Consider the following 18,556-nt stretch of genomic DNA (forward strand, 5'->3'; position numbering starts at 1 on the left):
TGCCCCAATGAATGTACTGAACTACCTCGCCCCTTGCATGAATGCATATGCAACCTACCCACTTTCTTCTCTGGCAGACTTCTCGTGATATTTTTGAAAACCCGGCACTAGGACTGAACACCTTACTCCGATCCCGGCCCCTTGCTAATTTAAGGCCGAGGGTTAAAAGCCGTCTCACACACAACTTTCGAGCATTTAACAACTCGTCACATCTCCGACGATTAGGTTATGATGGATTCCAATCTGCACATTGATCCAGCGACTTTCCGATTTCCAGACCCGCCGCAAAGCAGCATTGACGGAGACTCGCCGCAGCTGCATCCAAAGCGCCATTTCCCCAAGGGATCCACGCGACTCCAGCCACGAAATGCTGGCTTCATTCACAACTTGGAGGCGACGAGGTTGAACAAACAGATATGCGAGGCGAGGAGGTTGAACAAACAGATATGCGAGGAGCTTGTCAAGGGTCCTCCAAGCGCGACTGGGGACGATAAACCACCACCGGAGCATCGCAAGCATTCACTCAAGACAGTTTTCAGTTCGCGCTCTAAACGCAAGTCTTCGAAAGAGAATAAGATGCCAATTGCGATACACAGGACTTCAGATGGTCGCAAGTATGGACAGATCCTTTCAAGACAAATATACGATAGCAGTGGCAACGCATCAACCTACCGGGTTAATGAAAGCAGACGTCCTATGGGCTCTCCTGCGAGTGAAGGCCAACGAAGGCATCCCCCAGCTCCTTTGGATCTCGTTGGGGATGTCAATTCGATCGTTCATCAAGTCAATGCGACCCAGGAACCGGTACATGAGCGTTCGGCCCACAGGAGCCTTGAAAGTGAAGAAGCTAAACATCGAATGTCACCTTACCAGACCGTTGGATTTCCCGATCCTACCTCCGAAAGTCTCGGAAACAGAGTTCTCAGGGACAGACTGACGAACGGAAACACCGCACCTGGACGAAACGGACCCATCGAACCCAAGCCATTGACCGAAGCAGCAACCGTGCAATCGTCACCAAGAAAGAGCACCACTGATGACTCTCTCGGTTTATTGAGGGACCTTTCTCAGATACTGTCCCAAGGCGAGACGACTACTTTGACTGTAGGTGCTTCTCAAGTCCCAGTACCAGAAGCTGAGTACCAGCCAAGAGTCCGCGACTTTGCCGCCAATGGTCCGGCACCATTTTCGCGTGTTCGCGCGGTCATTCGGCGCAGATCACGCAGTCCAGCCAAGAAAACGGGCAAACAGACAGAAGCTCCAGTCGCGCCAGACGGATCTTGGGATGCCGTCACTTGTGAAGGTCAATCAGCAAAACCACTGAATCGGAGTCCCAGTCGCATCATCCTTCCCCCAATGGTTTTCAGGGGACCTGCCAGACCTCTAACGCCACCGTTGCCCATGACCCAAGAGCAGGTTCCAGGGACCAAGACATCACCCGTCATCAACTACCATTCCAAGGCGCCTTCCGTTGTGTCCGCCGAATCCACTGCAGAAGACATCCAATCAGATGCCTCATCCGGCGTTGTATCTAATGCCCAAAGCGCCGTCTTCGTCAAGGTACCACCTCAGCCCGGGCCTGCACCTCTCACGCCGTTGCCGTCTTTGCCTGAAGGGCTCGACAGCTTCGGCCCAGCGACACCGAGAGCCAGTCATTCAAGCCGGAGGTTAGCAAGCCCAGAGACCTCGCCCCCGAAGGTACCACCGCAAAAGTCACCTACCAGATCCCAATACAAACTGTACCCTTCCGTGGACAGCAGCCCACCCAAAAGACCCGGTTCGCCGGTTAGGATGAATGCAGCGACTGAAACAGAGCAAGAGATGTCTCAGCCGTTGCCGCCACTCCGCTCGAAGAGACGCGGCATCTCGTTTCCGCGGTTGGATCACTTGCCCACAAGCCTGAGCGTTGGCACACCAGACGAGCTAGAACAGCTGAAGAAAGAAGGAGCAGAGAATACCCGAAAAAAGAAACATCGAGACTTAGCTCGCATGAGGTCTCACGAGGCAACGATTGAAGCGGTCGAACCGGTCACTCGGAACACAGTGAACGATCAGAGGTGCCATGAAGGGGTCGCGGAGCTACCAAGTCCACGAGATTCCTACAACTATGCGCTCTTCGAACTTAAGCACAGAACACAGCACTCTCAAGTCAGCAATCTGAGCGCGACGACGACACTCCAATATCGCGACAGCAGCACGCTTTCTCAAAGGCTCTCTCCGATCATCATAGTCGCTGAGCAGAAACCCGTTTCCCCAGTCCAGCGAGCACCATCCCAAAAGTCACACTTCGGCAGAAATAGCATGGACGAGCATCCGCGGGGTTTCAAAACAAATGGCTTCTATCCTGTGCCGCCTCATCTAGCGTCTCCGACTCTGCAGGGACCGGAGGATGAGAGCAAAGTACGCCCAGTGTCGTCCCATTCGCTGCCGGTTCCGCGCCCTGTTGCTTCCCGGGTACCGACGCCCCACCTGTCTCCTCTCTTGCGAAGACGCTCGCATCGCTCCTCAGATCACTCCTTGATCCATGAAATGAGCGGTCTCGAAGAGCGACTCTCCGCTATGGAACGGAAGAACGCCATGCTCGAGAGTGCATTTCTGGCTGTGATTAACACGTCTGCGGCTTGCGGTGGTAGTCGAGGACTGAATGGAATGGAAGGCACGGATGGGGATAGCTCCATTGGTTTGTCGGGTAAGGACTGTGATCGGTCAAGTGGGACGAGTGGGACGGGGAGCTTGTATGCAGGGCTGGAGAATCTTTTGGCACTACATAGTGGCAATGCGGGTGCCAGGTGGAGCACTTCCAGCGGACCATAGGGAGTAGTACAGCTTGGAAAAGTCGATTTCGGCTTGGGATCAGGCAAGTTAAAGTTGGCCGGAGAAGACGCATGTGCTGATAGAACCGGTAACTCGAAGAAATCAAAGCTGTCTTCGTTACCCTTCCCTCGTGTCATCTGCTTCAACCACTTTACTATTGGCCCCATCAAGGCGGTATCTCCTTTCCCTCCCAGTCCCAGCATTTGCCCCTCCCGTCCAACCCGGCATCGTTCACAACTTGTATCAACTTTTCGGCGGCAAACTCAGGCGTAAACAACTTCTCCTTTGGCGTGCTTCCCCAAAACTCCTCACTCAACCCTGTCTGCACAGTGCCCGGATGCAAACTCACACACATCGCGTTCTCCCCACATCTTTGCCTTAGATAGATATCTATGCTTTTCGCGATGGAATTGACAGCAGCTTTGCTTGCACGGTAGCTGTACCATCCACCAAGGCTATTATCACTTATGCTACCCACTCTCGCAGACATCAGGGCAAGGACAGCGGAAGCAGGGAGGTGCGGGATGGGTTCGAGGGTCGTGGAACGGCGGGGTAGAAGAGGCGAAAAGTGCTTTGAGAGGAGAAGGGGACCAAGCGTATTGATTTGGAAAGTGGAGAGGGCTTTGGCATGGTCGATTTGGGAGGGGGACTTCTCGGGATGAAGGATGCCAGGGATGCAAAAAGCGAGGCGGAGGTAACTGGATGAGAAACGGGATTTGCAGTGGGATGCCGCTCTAGAGATGGTGCTTTCATCTGACGAAAATGGTCAACGGGAATTTCGAGATCGGTAGGAACATTGGCGAAATTGTACCAGTCACATCGAGCTTCAGCACCTCAAGCCTCTGCTTGTCCACGTCGAGGCCATTCAGTATTTGCTCGTTGGTCATTTTCACATCTTTTCGTGCTGTTGCAATGACGGGCAGATCTGTGGTCTTGAGCAGGCGTCTGGCGAGCTGGAGACCAATGCCACGAGAGGCAGGAGATACCAGGAGCCAGGGTTTTGACATAGCAACTGGCGAGCGATTCAAAAAGGGACCTGGTGCTCAGGATTCAAGCGACTGACAGACCAATGGATTCGTTCCATGACCAGCACGAAGTGACTTCGAGTACTCCCTCGCATTCCTCCTTGAGATGGTAGTGGCGTCCAGGATGGTGAGGACGGATCGCCAAGGCTGGACTTAAGTGTCTACCCCCATTTGCGCCCATTTTAAATCCGATAATTCCGACGTAACAGCCATGTCACGGTACGCCAAGGCCTCCTCCAGAGCCACCACCCATTTGGGCCTAGTGTGGCTTGGCACCGCACATATCTGCCCTGCAGGCACATAGAATAATGAACATCTTTACACCACACCATGAATTCATGACCCAGTCATCCATTTCCTTGACAGTAGCCTTTTTCTTGACTAGACTTCTACCTCTCAGTCTCTCTTCGTGTCTTTAAAAATAGCCAGAATAAAAATAGGCTACATCTGAGTCCAGGACAGAGATTTCTGCTATATCAGGCCTACAGACGGCGACTATAGTACCGTAGTATTAGTCATTATGATAGACTATGATAGTAGGCTATTTAAATAAGGAGTAGTGGTAGCTATGATAGTGGTAGCTATCTATGTCGGATTTAAAATGGGCGTAAATGAGGGTAGACACGATTAGCCTTAGCTTGTATCGCCGAATAGATGTCGACAAGAGACGATTGATAACAACAAGGTGATTATCATACCAATGATGTGCGTGGCTCGACGCAATGGATTTCCGAACCGTACAGATTGAGTTGCATAAGGCCTATTGGTACAAGATACAGATGCCACGGAACGCTCCCATCGCTGTGCAGGACAAATCAACCAGACTGGCCGTGCCTGGACAACTTCCAAGGCCAATGGCCACGAAATGTCTCACTTCTCGTTTAAAGGCTTCTCCTCATTTACCGTTGGATACATCTCCACGGCTTCTGAGCCTTCTCTTACTCCTGCGCCGTCTTCTCCACTTTCATTCCTTGCCAGCTCCAGCCTCCTTTGTCGCTCCACCCTCGACTCTCCTGGTAAGGCCGGTAGAGGGGTGTTGACGTCTGTCCATGGTCCACGGCTCCTGCTCCCTTGCTCGCCCCACATACTGACCCTTTGTACCCTTCGAAGCCTCTTGAGGCCATACGCCCATACCACCGCTGCCAAGACCGTCGACGTGGCTGTCACTCCCAAAAAACCGAGATCCGATTCCTCGATGAAGTTCTTCAGATTCATACCGTAGAGACTGGCAGCGAAGGCCGCAGTGCCAATGCCCAAAGTGCCAATGCTAAACTTGAGATCGAGAAGCATAAGGGAGTTGCGATTGGCGTCAAGAATGGCTTTCACGCTGTTGACGTTAGTATGGAACAATGTTGTTGGCGAAACTTGGGACACTTACACCTCCTCAGTGTTTCGAATATTGCTGACCTGATTCCCAGCGATTTGGACTATCTCATCGCAGACTTTGTGGTACGATTCTAGCAGCATCTCAACCTCTGTGTGGTCGTCTTCTTCCCTGACTTTTCCTTGCGCCCTTTCAGTCAAGTACATGGTCACAAGGTCATCGTCCGCCTCGAGTAGATCATCTATTGCATCTCTCACGAGCCTAGCTTTTCGCTCAAATGTGCCCAGTCTTTTTGAATATATGAGTAAATGGCGTAGCTTGTCACGGTCTATGTCCTCCTCAAGCTCTTTTAAAACCTTCTGCACCGGCTCAGAGACGACCTCGAATTCTCCCTCGAGGCCACTCGTGACGCTGATAAGCACCGCTTCCAAAGCTCGGAACTCGTACGGTAAGCCTCCAGCTTGCCGTGATGTTTCGTGCTGACCCAGCTTCCCTTGAAGATCGTGGATAAATTGGGACTGAGTGTATGAGTCCGTAGTACCATATGCATCAAGTACGAGTACACGGTTGTGCTTGATGAGAACGCGTAGGTGGAGAAGATTGATCAAGATTGCGGAGGGACGGACGAGGATATGGGGCAATAGAGAGGAATCAATTTTTCTCAGGTCACGAGGGAGTAGACCATACTACACAATCTATCAGCATCGATCTCTCCTTTCGGACACTAGATTTGTTGGACATACCTTGGCAATTAGCTCGGACTTCTTGAACTCACCATCCATGAACGTGACATTCCCGTTCTCATCGAACTCTGTGCACCGTAGTTTTAACTCGTTCGGCCCTTTCAGTGTTTTCCTACGACCAAAATGCGTGCTGCCAGTATCATCCAGGAAACTGGGTAGCGCGGGTGAACCACTCGACTTCAAGGCTGAATTTTCTTTGCGCATTTTGTCCTTCCATGGCTTTTTCCACAGCGGTCGAGTATCGGTAGACCGATACTGAGAGGAGCTCGCCTTTCTTGGGGGAAAGCCAAAAGGCGCCGGCAAACTCCTGCTTGCAAGGGCAGGAAATCTTGAGGACCCTCGCTCGGAATATGGTCTAAGGAAATCTAGATTAAGGAGAGACGATTCGACGTAAGCTTGACGGCGCGAACTCGTGACCAGATGTCTCCTTGTTGAAGGTAGAGCGTGCGCTACGTTCCCTGGAGCTCCTTTTGCGCCTCGACATACAGAAATTGGGCAGGCCGTTGCTCTTGTGCTAGGAGTGAAGAAGCAGGCATGCTCAGACTGGGACCGGAGAAAGCGGAGAACAGACAAAGAAGGTGTAGACGTAGTCGGCCTAGGAGCAGGCCTCATATCCTCAAGAAAGCATGGGGTAAAGTTCGTTTGTATGGTTGCTCATAAATAAGGCCTCGTGGAACGGGAAATATTGGAGTTGAAATTTAGCGTATGCACGAAGCTTTGCGTCTTGGCATTGAAAAACTCGCAACCCCAGAAAGCAGAATGGGGAGTGTTTTTGATGTATAGAAAAGCAATGCACGAAAATTAGTCTTCCCATTATCGCAATTTTGAGGCCGCCAGATAGATTGTATCTTCATCAACATATACGGAGGTCTGCACCAAAGTCCTGCACATGCCAAGACGCCAAGGCTTATTAGCCCTAACCCTACTTTCGGAAGGCGGCTCTATAGCAACGGACTGCCTAGGACTATCTTCCAGGAGTGCAAGACATTGATTGATTGATTGATTACATCATACTACCCTGAAGTCTTGCCTTGATAGCCGACTATGCGAGACGCGTAACTAATCTATCTAACCGTTTTTGGACTAGCCGAAAGCTGAAAGAGGGTCCCCTACAATCGCAGAGCCCCTGACTCAAGTGCCGTATCCTTCTTTTTAACCCGTAACCCTCATGTGTATGTGTGTGCTTATAAACTAAATAAAGGACTCCACTGAGCCCGGGAGTCCCGTAGAAAACAATATCCAAATCCCAACTCTTTTGTCAATCATTCTACTCGGCGGGATTACTCTAACGATTACTGAGGGTCACTACTCCTCAGCAATCCATTACTCGATGGATAAAGCCGAGGTTCAAGATCCGGTATCACCACGTCGGATACGTTTCGATAGAGCGAGGTCGAACGATTTATGCTATATATCTCAAGGCACCTTTAGAAAGCGCGAAGAAAGGTGGAGATTCTCTCGCGTTATAGGCTGATTGCTAGTCGATGAAGGGAAAAGAGATATGTCTCTTAGGGGAGATGTGATATAACGATATGGTGTGGATTGGCGAATTAGTGTAAAGTGAAGTAAAGTGTAAGTGTAATATAGTTATTATAGTATATTAAGATATTAAGATCTAACACGTATAAAGACGTTAAAGCTAAAATAACTGAAATAACACGTAGCGTCTAATGCCCGTGTTGAGAGAGTAGAATTAATATTGTTATTGCTGATAATAATAATAATGTTATTTATAGGAGGGGAAGATCGGTATATAATAGTGATAATTGACTATTAAGCTTAGTCGAAAGGAAGACTTCGTGGCCTAGCTATCGGAAAAGGCGTATGATATTACGATATTCAGAGGGTCATTAGTCTCGAGGCCTACAGTTATATAATCGCTTCATTATTAATACGGGCCCTATATCAAATAATGAGCTAATTATCGTACTAAAGGCCTTAGGTCCGTAGGATACGTGGTTGTAATGTGATTTCAATAATAAGGTATACGTGTTATGCGAAAGTTTTTCGAGTGCAAGACATACTATTAGATAGGGTCTACAAAGATTCTGAAGACCACATTTTACCTACATACGGCTAGATTTCGAGTCTATACTAACGCTATTAGATAACTAATAAATCTTATATTATTTACTTAGCTATAGCTTTATAAACGTTCTAAAGTCTTTAAAATATATATAAAGACTTTAAAGAAGTTAATTAATTAATAGTAGCCTCTATAGAGAGACTAGCGTCGTTATATTACTAAGAATAAGTCTTAGCTAAAAAACGTTAAAATAATCGAAGAAGTTAAAGTAATCGTAGTTCGACTATTCGCTTCGCTTATAGTAGTCCTTAACTCAAAGACGCTAGTCTTAAAGACGCGAAAATTTATTATTTCTTTCTAATTCTATATAAATCTCGATCTATAACTTAAATTCTAATAAATATATCTTAATATATATATACTAGCTTTTATAAACTATAATTTAACTTTCGAATATAAGCCTTAATAATCTTATCGACCTTTTTTACTAAATTTCCTTAGCGAATAGCTCGCTTTAGGCCTTCTCCGCCTTTTCTATAACTTTTCTTTTATTATAATTAGAGATTTATATATTTAATCTACTAATATCTATCTCTCTTCTAAGTAATTATCTTTAAAGTATCTTATATACTCGCTTAACTACGGCCTCTTTATAAATAGCCTTAATATCTCGCTTAATAATTTATCTCGAGTAGTTATTAATAATAGATCCTTTTATAAACTAAGCTAATAACTACTATATACTCTTTAAAATAATAAAAGCCTAAATAGTAGTAGTTCTTTAAATTATTAATCGTATTTAATAATATCTTCGACTTTATAGAAGATTCTAATAAGTATAAGGATATAGACTTATCTAAGTTATGGCGAGATATTAGTTTTTAATTTTTCGAGTACTACTTTAAAGTTATAGAGTATAAAATTAGTCTTTTAAAAGGCTAAATATATAATACTAGTATAAAGATTTAAGTTCTTATTTAATTAAATATTACGAAAGTTAAGTCTATTAAAGTTACTACTTTTAAGATATATAATTAAATCTATAATCTTCGTATAATAGTATTTAAATAGTTAAAAGTATTCTATATCTAATAGCTATATAATATATATAAAATATAAGAAAGTATAAATAAGTCGATCTTTAATTATTGAATAAATATATGAAATTCGTAGATATAATGAGATTCGAAGCCGTTTAGAATTAAGACTCTCTTTTTTTACTTAACGATAATAAGAAATATATTAAAATGTAATAGCTAGTCGTATATTAGTCGATTATTTAAATATCTAGTAAATGAAATAACTAATATAGTATTCGAAGATAAGTCGTTTTTATCTTATTTATATAAAATATAAGTTCTTTTAAAATTACGAATAGAGGTATACTCTAATTTACGACGCTAATATATTTTATAGATATAATATAATTATAATTATCTAAATCTATAAATTATAGAGACTTACTTTTATTTAAAGTAATAATATAATAAACGATTTTATAGCCAATTCGAAAGCTAGTCTCGTTTATATTTTAAATATTCTAATATTATATACCCTTCTTTTAAGCTCTATCGAAATTTCTTATACGCTACGCGTATACTCTTAATATTATATATATTCTTACACTCGACACTAAGAGGTTTTTACTTTTATTTATAATATTTAAAATATTATTTTATAAATTATATAGTCTAATCTTTATCGAGTAATTTAAAAAATAATATAAATTTAAAGCGTTTTTAGAATATACTTAATAGTATTCTAAATGTAATTTAATTAAAGTAAATACTCGATATTATTTAGACGATTAATATAATTATATAGCGACTATTCTTAAGTTATAATAAGACGTATATAAGTAATATTCGGTCTCCTGAGCTTTCCCCGAAGCCTCTTTATACTTTCGTGTTTAGATTATATACTCTCCCGTATGCGCTATAAAATAACTTTCTTATACTTATTAATAATCTTCTAAATATTCCTCTTACTTGAATAGATAAAGATTAATGTATAAAATAATAGTGATTCATATAGGGTGTATCGCAAACGTTTTAGACTGTTTTTGGTTGCATTCTTAGCGCATATTAGTCGCGATCCACGTACCACCCTCTCGTCGCCTCTTAAGCCTATCAAATCGGAAGTTAACTCGAATAGGCTAGCTGGAATCTTAATAATCTTTAATAATTCTTCAAAATCGTCTTCAGAATCTTTGCAGACCCTATCTACTCGTGCTGTCTAGGAGTGAGTTACCTCGCTTAATAGCGCCGGAGAGTTGACCAATCAAACTACGATTTTCGCGGAGAACTGAGTAGTTTGATTGGTCAACTTCTCTCCCGGCGCTATTAAGCGAGGTAACTCACTCCTGGACAGCACGAGTATATTGAACTTTAGGGACCTCTATTGGGCATGACAGGGGTAAAGGGACCCAGAATGGGCTCAGGTCAGGCGTTATCCCGAAGCTCCTTGGATTCGACCTGTGTCAAATGGTCTACTTCTACCGATCTCATCTTTTTCACTCACGGAATTGAATTCTAGCTACCATCTCTGCTGAAAGTCTTGAAATCAGTCAAGAGCTATACGCTAACTGATCATTTGTTCAAACTGAAACGGGCACAGTCCATCACGCGTTGGCAAGTCGTCCCAATTGTCATCGTTACCAGTCGTCCTCCTGGTCCTCTTCATCATCTGTGCAGATTAAAGTCAAGTCAGAAATAGCAATGTTTGTTATGGAGGGAAATATAGAACTTACCGCTTGCGCTGACCTTTTTGTTTCTTTTACTCAATGCCGCAGCAAGCGCATCCCCCAATCCACCTCCTCCCGAAGGAGGTGGCGGCGCTGCTCCGCCTGAAGTGCCTCCGGATGCTGCACCTGGGACCGTAGCAGCGCTACTATCACGCTTTTCCTGGTCGCTGACTTTCTTCAATCGGCCTCCACCAACGCCGCCGCTCGCTCGAATAGAAGCCAGCACATCTTCCTTTCCTCCTGCCGGTTTCGTTAGGGGTGGAGCGCTGACGGAGTCTCGACCAGGCGGCAAAGGTGGAGGAGGAGGACCTCCGCCAGATGGCATTGGCATTGGCGGTGGCGGTGGCGGAGGAGGTGGTGCAGCGGATGAAGGCAATGGTGGGGGGAGGAGGCGGAGGGGGGCCTCCCGAAGAAGTTAGAGCACTTGGTACCGGTCTTGGTATCGTGGGCAATGGAGGTGGCGGGGGGTTGGCGGATGGATGGCGTTGTCCAGGCAAAGGAGGTGGGGGAGGCGGACCCGCGGATGGAGGTGGTGCAGCTGGACCTTTGGGAGGAAGCGGAGGCGCGGCGGCAACGCTAGGCGGTACGGCATGTCCGTGACCGGCCTCTCGAGAAGTGCGTGGAGAAGACTGTAGGGGAGCTCGACTTGGCGGTGGTGGAGGGGCCACCGAAGACTTTCTTTCTCCTTGAAAAGGTGGGGGGACGCCGAACTTTGGTCTTGCATCCGCTTCGTCCTCTATAGGCGTCTTTGGAGGTCTGGGAGGTGGAGGTGGACCAGGGTTTGCGACGTTCGAGACAGCTCGATTACGCTTCGGAAGGCTCGGAGCTGGCGCTTGCGCGAACTTGCCAGCGTCTGCGAGTGGCGGTGGTGCCCGGAATTGGTAAGCCGGGCGTGGTGATGGCGTCCTCTCAGGAGACCTTGACCGTGACCTTTCCTGATGGGAGGGAATGACAGTCTGACTTTCTTGGCGAGTCTTTCGAGATGGCGGTGGGGCAGGGGGTGGACCTCGTTTCGAAGAAACGGTACTGCCAGTATCCTGTGGGCTGATGGATTCCAATCGTCCAGGTGGAGCTCCTGGCAGCGGAGAGGGAGGTGCATTGACTCGCCGATCATCGCCGAAGCCATTGGCGACACCATCGTTGCCCCCAATCGGAATTCCGCTTGCCTTTCGCTGTTCTATATAGTCCTTAATAAAATCGGAATTCTGCTCGATCTGATCCTCGGTGATGCCCATCTCCAGTAGCTCGCCCAATAACCCTCTCCATGACGGATCAACCGTATCCAGCGATGACGCCCTATCACGGCTTGGACTGATCTGTGCATGGTTGAGTTGCGCAGGCTCCCGGGGAGGGACAATAGACTGCGGTTGTGGTTGCGGTACGTGTGGAGCGGAGGAGGACCTCTGACCGTGCAATAGGCTACCAATGGCTCCGAACCGATGGTGCGATTTTCCGTTGGTTACTACCCCGCCTGCTGGCTGCGATCCCGAGCCTTGGAACGGCGTTGCTTTGGTGGCCTTGCTCGCATTCTTCTCCCGGTCGTCCATCTTCTTCTTGAATTGTTTGGCCTCTTTCTCGTCCACGAAGGATAGACCAGCCAGACAATTTTCAAGTTCAAACGAGTGAAAGAAGGTCCTATCCTGATTGTAGTAGAAGGGGTCGTAAATCTCTTGATCCCATACCACGCCGCGACTGGATCCCTAGCTGTTGTTCAATACCGTAGTCAAACCGAGCAGAGAGGCGGGCACCATACTGAAATATCTACCAACTTGATCCAGAAGGTGTTCCCAACCAGATCGTCTGCCAGCACAGCTGCACCTTGAAGTCCAGTGTAGACCCATTGTTGCTTATTTGGATAAGCTACGTAAAGCCTAGCCACCGCAGCAGCCTGTATCTTGTTGACCGCCTTGGGCACCACTCTTTTGATTATTTGCTTGTCCGCGTCGGACAAAGCGGACGGCATCGTTGAAGGTGTATTCGTGACAGGCGGTCATCAAGTCCAAAGCGCTGGCCAACAAGGGCTTTCTGGACGACGGAGAAGCTATGCGGAAAACGCTGACCGAGGATATGTCTTAAGCTTCCAGTTGTCGTTCATTTCGGCTGTTGAAGAGACAGTCGGCTTGAAAGAATAATGAGTGACGATGGTGAATAACTATGTAGCATTGAAGTACGATATGGGTATAAAACTCACAGCCTGGTGGCCTCATGAGCGCGATGCCAAGACTCCGCCTTCCGCTCCGCACCACCAGCACGGCCCAATCCAAATCCAACCAGTTGCGTGCCTTGCGCCTTTCTCCTTACCTGAAAATTACCGTCGACAAGCACAACAGGGTCATTGAAGTAACTACAGTGGCGCCTAGATATCATTCCAACTCAAATAATTAGATTCGTCCTAGAGCGTGGCCGGAGAGGGGGAAAAAGGAGCACTGAGCAGCGTATCCAGACGGTTTGACCTTGTTAATGCCTGGGAGCAGCAAAAGAGATAGAAGGATGGGTGGAGTCCCAAATATGGCCAATATCGTTGTATCTGGGAACGAGGACCCGCATGTGCAAAGCTTTGAGACGTTTTGCCTCGGTGCCAACACCTTGAAGAAGAGAAACCTTGTGGTCATCTGTGATATCCTTGGCCGAGGATCCGCATGGAGCTCGAGAAGTCTCCCTGCAGATGTTGATAGCTGTGCTAGCTGTGAGCTGCTCAAACATCTTTCAAAGTATCAGGGATCTGCTGGACATCGATAAAGAAGTACAGAATCTGGTCAAGATCTCGCAACGCTGGGGGTTGATCGCAGCATTATTGACAGACTGTTCGCTGAAGACTTCTGACTTAGGGGCCGGATATCGAAATACTTGATATGCTCCATTACGTATTCCGCTTGCCGTTGGAGGACTTTGTTTCGAAGGGTGGATGACCACAAGCGAATAAGTTGCTCATATCTCTTCAATATCCCATCCTAATTGTTCAACAGACAAACCAACCTAAAAGATAGCTGCATGTCAGAAACAACAGCACCGATGTTCTTCGCTCGAATCCAAAACTTCCTGTTGATCTATGTGCATCTTTTTTTTTACTTCTCTACATCTGCCTTCTTCGCTATTTCTGTCGCTTTCTTCTGACGCCTAGAGGCCCGCTGCTACCGAGACATCTACGAAAAGGGGTCTTGCGTATGAATGACTGTTCTTATGCAGATTGGCATAGAAATCTCATGAATGGAGATGAAACAGGCCCTCCGTGGTGTTGATGGTGATGTCAATAATCTGCTGTGCTGTGTTCTGTCTGGATTGCCGCAGTTGTTGGCGTATCTCACGGGGGAAGAAGCCAGGAATGTCATGGCTGTTCAAATCAAACCCCTTGGAGTACGCTTGAATATATGTGACGTTTCTGTCGCCCGGACTCGCCGATGCTGTTGCATTGTCCCATTGTTCTTCAGTTTCCTGGACCGCCCTCCCAACTTGGCACTTTCTCTGATCGCTTGTTGCTACCTTTCTTTGCCATCGCTAAGAGTAATGCCCTACGTTGTGCTTCGACCTTCGGCATTGGGTCAGTCCGAGTAGCGCTCCCAAAGCGTAGCTGCGGACTCGGCTCTGATCGACCTTTGTCCACTACGGAGCTTTAGTCCTTCCCAGATGATATTCAGCAAGTCTGAGAAAGCCACCACAACTTTTCATCGCAAAGCAATATGGTCTTGCAAGTGTTAGTGGAGCTTCTCCTCAGGATCCTCTAAAAAGCGTGAGCTTTCTCAATTGACCTGCAACTAAATATCTAATCCAACTTTTTGGTTCAAGCGAAGTCCTCGCTCCAGCCTCCGTCCGCAGATTATTTCCAACATCAACATTCCTTGTGGCTGCTAGTCCTGGACACTTCTACTTTTGCCTAATGTCCCGAGCTCATTTCGTGTCGCATCCTTGCAGGCAGAAGACTGCATTTGTAGGGTGTTCGGCGCCCCTCAGCGTCCTATTCTAGGCTCTTTTCAAAGATTATCTACCTAGTCCGACTAATAGTCCAACGCTTCGTCCATGTCCTCCAAAGCCTCCAAAGCCCCCTCCTCCTTCGGGCCTCCAATAGCTCCGATTCGTTATCACTATGTGACATAATAACGTATTTGTTGAATAGTAGTTTTAACATTCAAGTGGCGGTCCATGGTGAAAAAACTGTTCTCCGCTTGCTACTAGAATTGCGTCCACCATGATGAAATATCCACATTGCTAATACAAGTACACTCTGTAAAGATACGCCTAATCTAACGTTTTGTGCATACCGAGGTACGCTAGAAGTTCTCTACCGTAAGAGCGCGCTCAGCCATATCAACTCCGTCTACACTTCGTCTTGCAGACATATTTTTGATCTTCCACTCTCAACATTCTTGATCTCCCGCAGGACTCGGTGAGAGATTCAGATGCCCTCCGAAACTGCGAAGCCCCCCGTGAAATTGTCATTACCGCTTGAGTACCAGCAGGACTGCTTCTCAGAGCTTCGCAACGAGGATGAACTCGTCATACTTGCCCGCGGCCTGGGCTTGTTGCGGGTAGTCACCAATCTACTTCACTCCTACGATGCCATCGGAAGCAATCTGGTTGTTGTTGTGGGGGCGGATGAGAGAGAAAATGGTTGGATTGGTGAAGCGCTAGCGGAACATGCTGCTATCAGCAAGACCCCAGCGGCGAGGGGGCTGAGCCAGGTCAATACGGATATGATGAGTGTAGGGATGAGGTATTTTGCCCTCAGGCATTGCCTGAGAGGGGAAAGGGGCTGATGGGCGGTAGGGAAAGAATGTATTCGCATGGGGGAATATTCAGCATTACCTCTCGAATATTGGTGGTTGACCTACTGTCGAGTACGGCTCTTGGACAGAAGGAGTAGGGACGGGGCTGACTATCTAGAGTTGCTGAGTCCTGAGACCGTTACGGGGCTCGTGGTGCTTCACTCTGAGAGGTATGGGAGCCCATCGAAGTGCTGCTCCAGATCTGACAGTAGCCAAGGGTCATTGCCACGTCCATCGAAGCCTTCATCATCCGTATCTACCGCCAAATGAACAAGGCCGGCTTTCTCAAAGCATTCTCCGACAATCCTGAACCGTTCACCACTGGCTTTGCGCCTCTTGCATCGATGATGCGCAACCTCTTCCTCAGAAAACCTTCTCTCTGGCCACGTTTCCATGTCACTGTAGCTAAATCGCTTGAGGGTCGCAAGAAAGCGGAAGTTATCGAGCTTGAGGTGCCCATGACAGATGGGATGCGAGATATCCAACATGCTATACTCGAATGTGTTGAAGTCAGCATTGGCGAGCTCCGAAAGGCGGACACAGGGTTGGAATTGGATGACTGGACGCTAGACAGTGCGCTGCACAAGAATTTTGATGTTATCGTGCGGAGACAGTTGGACCCGATATGGCATCGAGTGAGCTACAGAACAAGACAGATCGTGAACGATCTCAGTGTTTTACGGGGTATACTACATGCGCTCCTCACTTATGATGCAGTCTCATTCAATAAGTACCTGGACACGATCTTGGCTGCCCATCAGCCGCCACCGGGCTCAAATCGTCAAAATCAATCGCCGTGGTTGTTTCTCGACGCGGCTAATACGATGTTTGAAACCGCAAAGCGCAGAGTATATACTGGTAAGCCCATCGATGGAGAGGTTCCTGAAGCCTTGGGTGCTTTGCCAGACTCACTTCGTCCCGTACTTGAGGAGCAGCCAAAATGGGCACTGCTGGCCGACATACTCGAGGAGATTGAGCGTGATGCATACTTCAATCCTGGCATACGAGATGACTCAAGCGGGACCATTCTCATTATGTGTTCGGATCAAGGGACGTGCCGTCAACTTCGAGAGTTCTTGCAGAACATGCACGTTCGTCCGCAGCAAACGAACGAAGATGACGCGGCAGACGGTGATGCCGAGGTAAAAGCCTCTGCGACGTTCATGATGAGAAGGAAATTGAGGAATTATCTCAATTGGAAGAAAGATTTCGCTCGAGTCAGCGCCTCGCTCTTTACAGAGAATCAGAAGGTCCTCGAGGGTTTCACTGACCAGAGAGGTGCCGACGGATATCGAGGCAAGGGCCCACCGAACAAGCGGAGAAGAGTCAGAGGTGGCTCGTCCGCAGCTTTTGGTGGCGGCAGACCTGGCAATAGCAGTCTGCAAATGGCGGAGGACAGAGATTCCCAAGTAGCAATGCTTTTGGCAGACATACAACCAACCGACGCGGATGGCGCACAGAAGGATGAAGTCGCGATAGACTCTTTGGACGACATGGAAGACTACTTCGAGCTTTACGAGATGAGCGATCTAGTAGTTGTTCATCCCTATGATGGTGACATGGACGAGCATGTTCTCGAAGAAGTGCGACCAAGATACGTGGTCATGTACGAGCCTGATGCTGCATTCATCCGGAGAGTGGAGGTCTACAGGAGCTCGCATGATGATCGTAACGTCCGAGTGTACTTCATGTATTACGGAGGCTCTGTGGAAGAGCAGCGGTACCTCAGCGCGGTTAGAAAAGAGAAGGACGCTTTCACAAGACTCATCAAAGAAAAAGGAGTATGGAGGTTTCAGTGTCACGGTCTCGTTGACTTCAATCGCTAATCGGCTCGCAGAACATGGCCGTAACCATTACGCTGGACGGCACTGCGCCGTCGGACCCCCAAGAACAATTCCTTCGTACTGTAAACACACGCATCGCAGGCGGTGGTCGCCTGGCTGCCACTGCTGAACCTCCCCGCATTGTCGTCGATGTCCGCGAATTCCGCTCCTCTCTCCCCTCCCTTCTGCACGGTCGCTCCAATGTCGTCGTCCCTTGTATGCTCACAGTTGCCGACTATGTGCTCACTCCCTACATATGCATTGAGCGGAAAAGCGTGCGAGACCTCATTTCCTCATTCAAGAACGGACGCCTCTTTAACCAAGCAGAGACGATGCTCCAACACTATAAGTATCCGATGCTTCTTATTGAATTTGACCAGAACAAGTCTTTTACACTCGACACATTCGGTACCGATCACACCACGACGCTCAGTACAGCCAACAATCCGCAAGATTTGCAGTCTAAACTTGCACTTCTTACACTTGCCTTTCCCCGCCTGAAGATCATCTGGTCATCCTCACCATACCAAACCGCGGAGATCTTCGACGAGCTGAAGAAGCAGCAGGAAGAGCCAGATCCTATCAAAGCGGTGCAGATCGGCCTCATTGCTGGCGAGGATCCAAGCGATCAGAGCTTCAACCAGACGCCGCAGGATATGCTGAGAGCGGTGCCCGGCATGACCGAGAAGAACCTCTCGCGAATCACCCTCGAAGTTGGAGATTTAGCAGATGTCAGTAACCTGACGGAAGAAGAGCTTGACGTAATGGTTGGAAAAGAGGCAGGACGGCAAGTTTACAGATTCTTCAATAGGAGTGTGCTGGAAGATTGAGTGCAGAATAGCATGGCTAGGATGGAATGACTGGCGTTCTGCATTATGGGCGCTCATGAGCTGAATACAGCAGAGGAACCCCAAGTCAAAGGGAATACGATTCAGAAATCTTTGAGCATTTGTATCCAGCATAGCGTCGTGAGGTGGACAGCGAAATGAAAAAGGCCATGTATTTTTGAGAAGCCGAAGATCATGCCTGTCCCTGTGCGATACGCAACTTTCTCTTCAAACCACGCCTCGCTTGTCGTCATGACGAGTACAGGCCGTGTTGCATATGCCTTGAGGGTGTGGCACCACCAAAGGAACGCAACCGTACGAACACCAGCATGCATGCACCATCTAGCCCGCTCATATCTCATCAACATCAATATCCTTTTCATCACTGCTGTTGTCCCGATCTTCGTCGAACTCAACATTGTCATCCACACCCTCATGACCATACCTAAAATACGATATGTCAGCATCTCT

At 47.7% G+C, this 18,556-nt stretch overlaps 5 protein-coding genes across 5 annotated transcripts; 2 read left to right on the forward strand and 3 right to left on the reverse strand.

Annotated features, from left to right (window-relative positions):
• Nucleotides 1–228: 228 nt before the first annotated feature.
• On the forward strand, nucleotides 229–2,814 carry HO173_013396 (uncharacterized protein; the record flags this gene model as incomplete). Its single annotated transcript, XM_037315216.1, has 1 exon — nucleotides 229–2,814. The coding sequence occupies one exon, from the start codon at nucleotides 229–231 to the stop codon at nucleotides 2,812–2,814; it is 2,586 nt and encodes an 861-aa protein (XP_037157890.1).
• Nucleotides 2,815–2,980: 166 nt separating this feature from the next.
• Nucleotides 2,981–3,821, reverse strand: HO173_013397 (uncharacterized protein; the record flags this gene model as incomplete). Its single annotated transcript, XM_037315217.1, has 2 exons — nucleotides 2,981–3,567; nucleotides 3,626–3,821. The coding sequence occupies 2 exons, from the start codon at nucleotides 3,819–3,821 to the stop codon at nucleotides 2,981–2,983; spliced, it is 783 nt and encodes a 260-aa protein (XP_037157891.1).
• Nucleotides 3,822–4,709: 888 nt separating this feature from the next.
• On the reverse strand, nucleotides 4,710–6,110 carry HO173_013398 (uncharacterized protein; the record flags this gene model as incomplete). The annotated part of the gene is made up of 3 exons (XM_037315218.1): nucleotides 4,710–5,166; nucleotides 5,218–5,849; nucleotides 5,907–6,110. The coding sequence occupies 3 exons, from the start codon at nucleotides 6,108–6,110 to the stop codon at nucleotides 4,710–4,712; spliced, it is 1,293 nt and encodes a 430-aa protein (XP_037157892.1).
• Nucleotides 6,111–10,824: 4,714 nt separating this feature from the next.
• Nucleotides 10,825–12,638, reverse strand: HO173_013399 (uncharacterized protein; the record flags this gene model as incomplete). Its single annotated transcript, XM_037315219.1, has 2 exons — nucleotides 10,825–12,375; nucleotides 12,429–12,638. 2 exons carry the CDS (start codon nucleotides 12,636–12,638, stop codon nucleotides 10,825–10,827), a joined length of 1,761 nt encoding a protein of 586 aa, XP_037157893.1.
• Nucleotides 12,639–15,069: 2,431 nt separating this feature from the next.
• On the forward strand, nucleotides 15,070–18,088 carry HO173_013400 (uncharacterized protein; the record flags this gene model as incomplete). Its single annotated transcript, XM_037315220.1, has 5 exons — nucleotides 15,070–15,383; nucleotides 15,437–15,507; nucleotides 15,554–15,605; nucleotides 15,653–17,216; nucleotides 17,273–18,088. 5 exons carry the CDS (start codon nucleotides 15,070–15,072, stop codon nucleotides 18,086–18,088), a joined length of 2,817 nt encoding a protein of 938 aa, XP_037157894.1.
• Nucleotides 18,089–18,556: the final 468 nt, after the last annotated feature.

The sequence above is a fragment of the Letharia columbiana genome (assembly GCF_014066305.1).
Source record: "Letharia columbiana isolate WasteWater2 chromosome Unknown xpSc0000129_s0, whole genome shotgun sequence".
NCBI classification, from domain to species: domain Eukaryota; kingdom Fungi; phylum Ascomycota; class Lecanoromycetes; order Lecanorales; family Parmeliaceae; genus Letharia; species Letharia columbiana.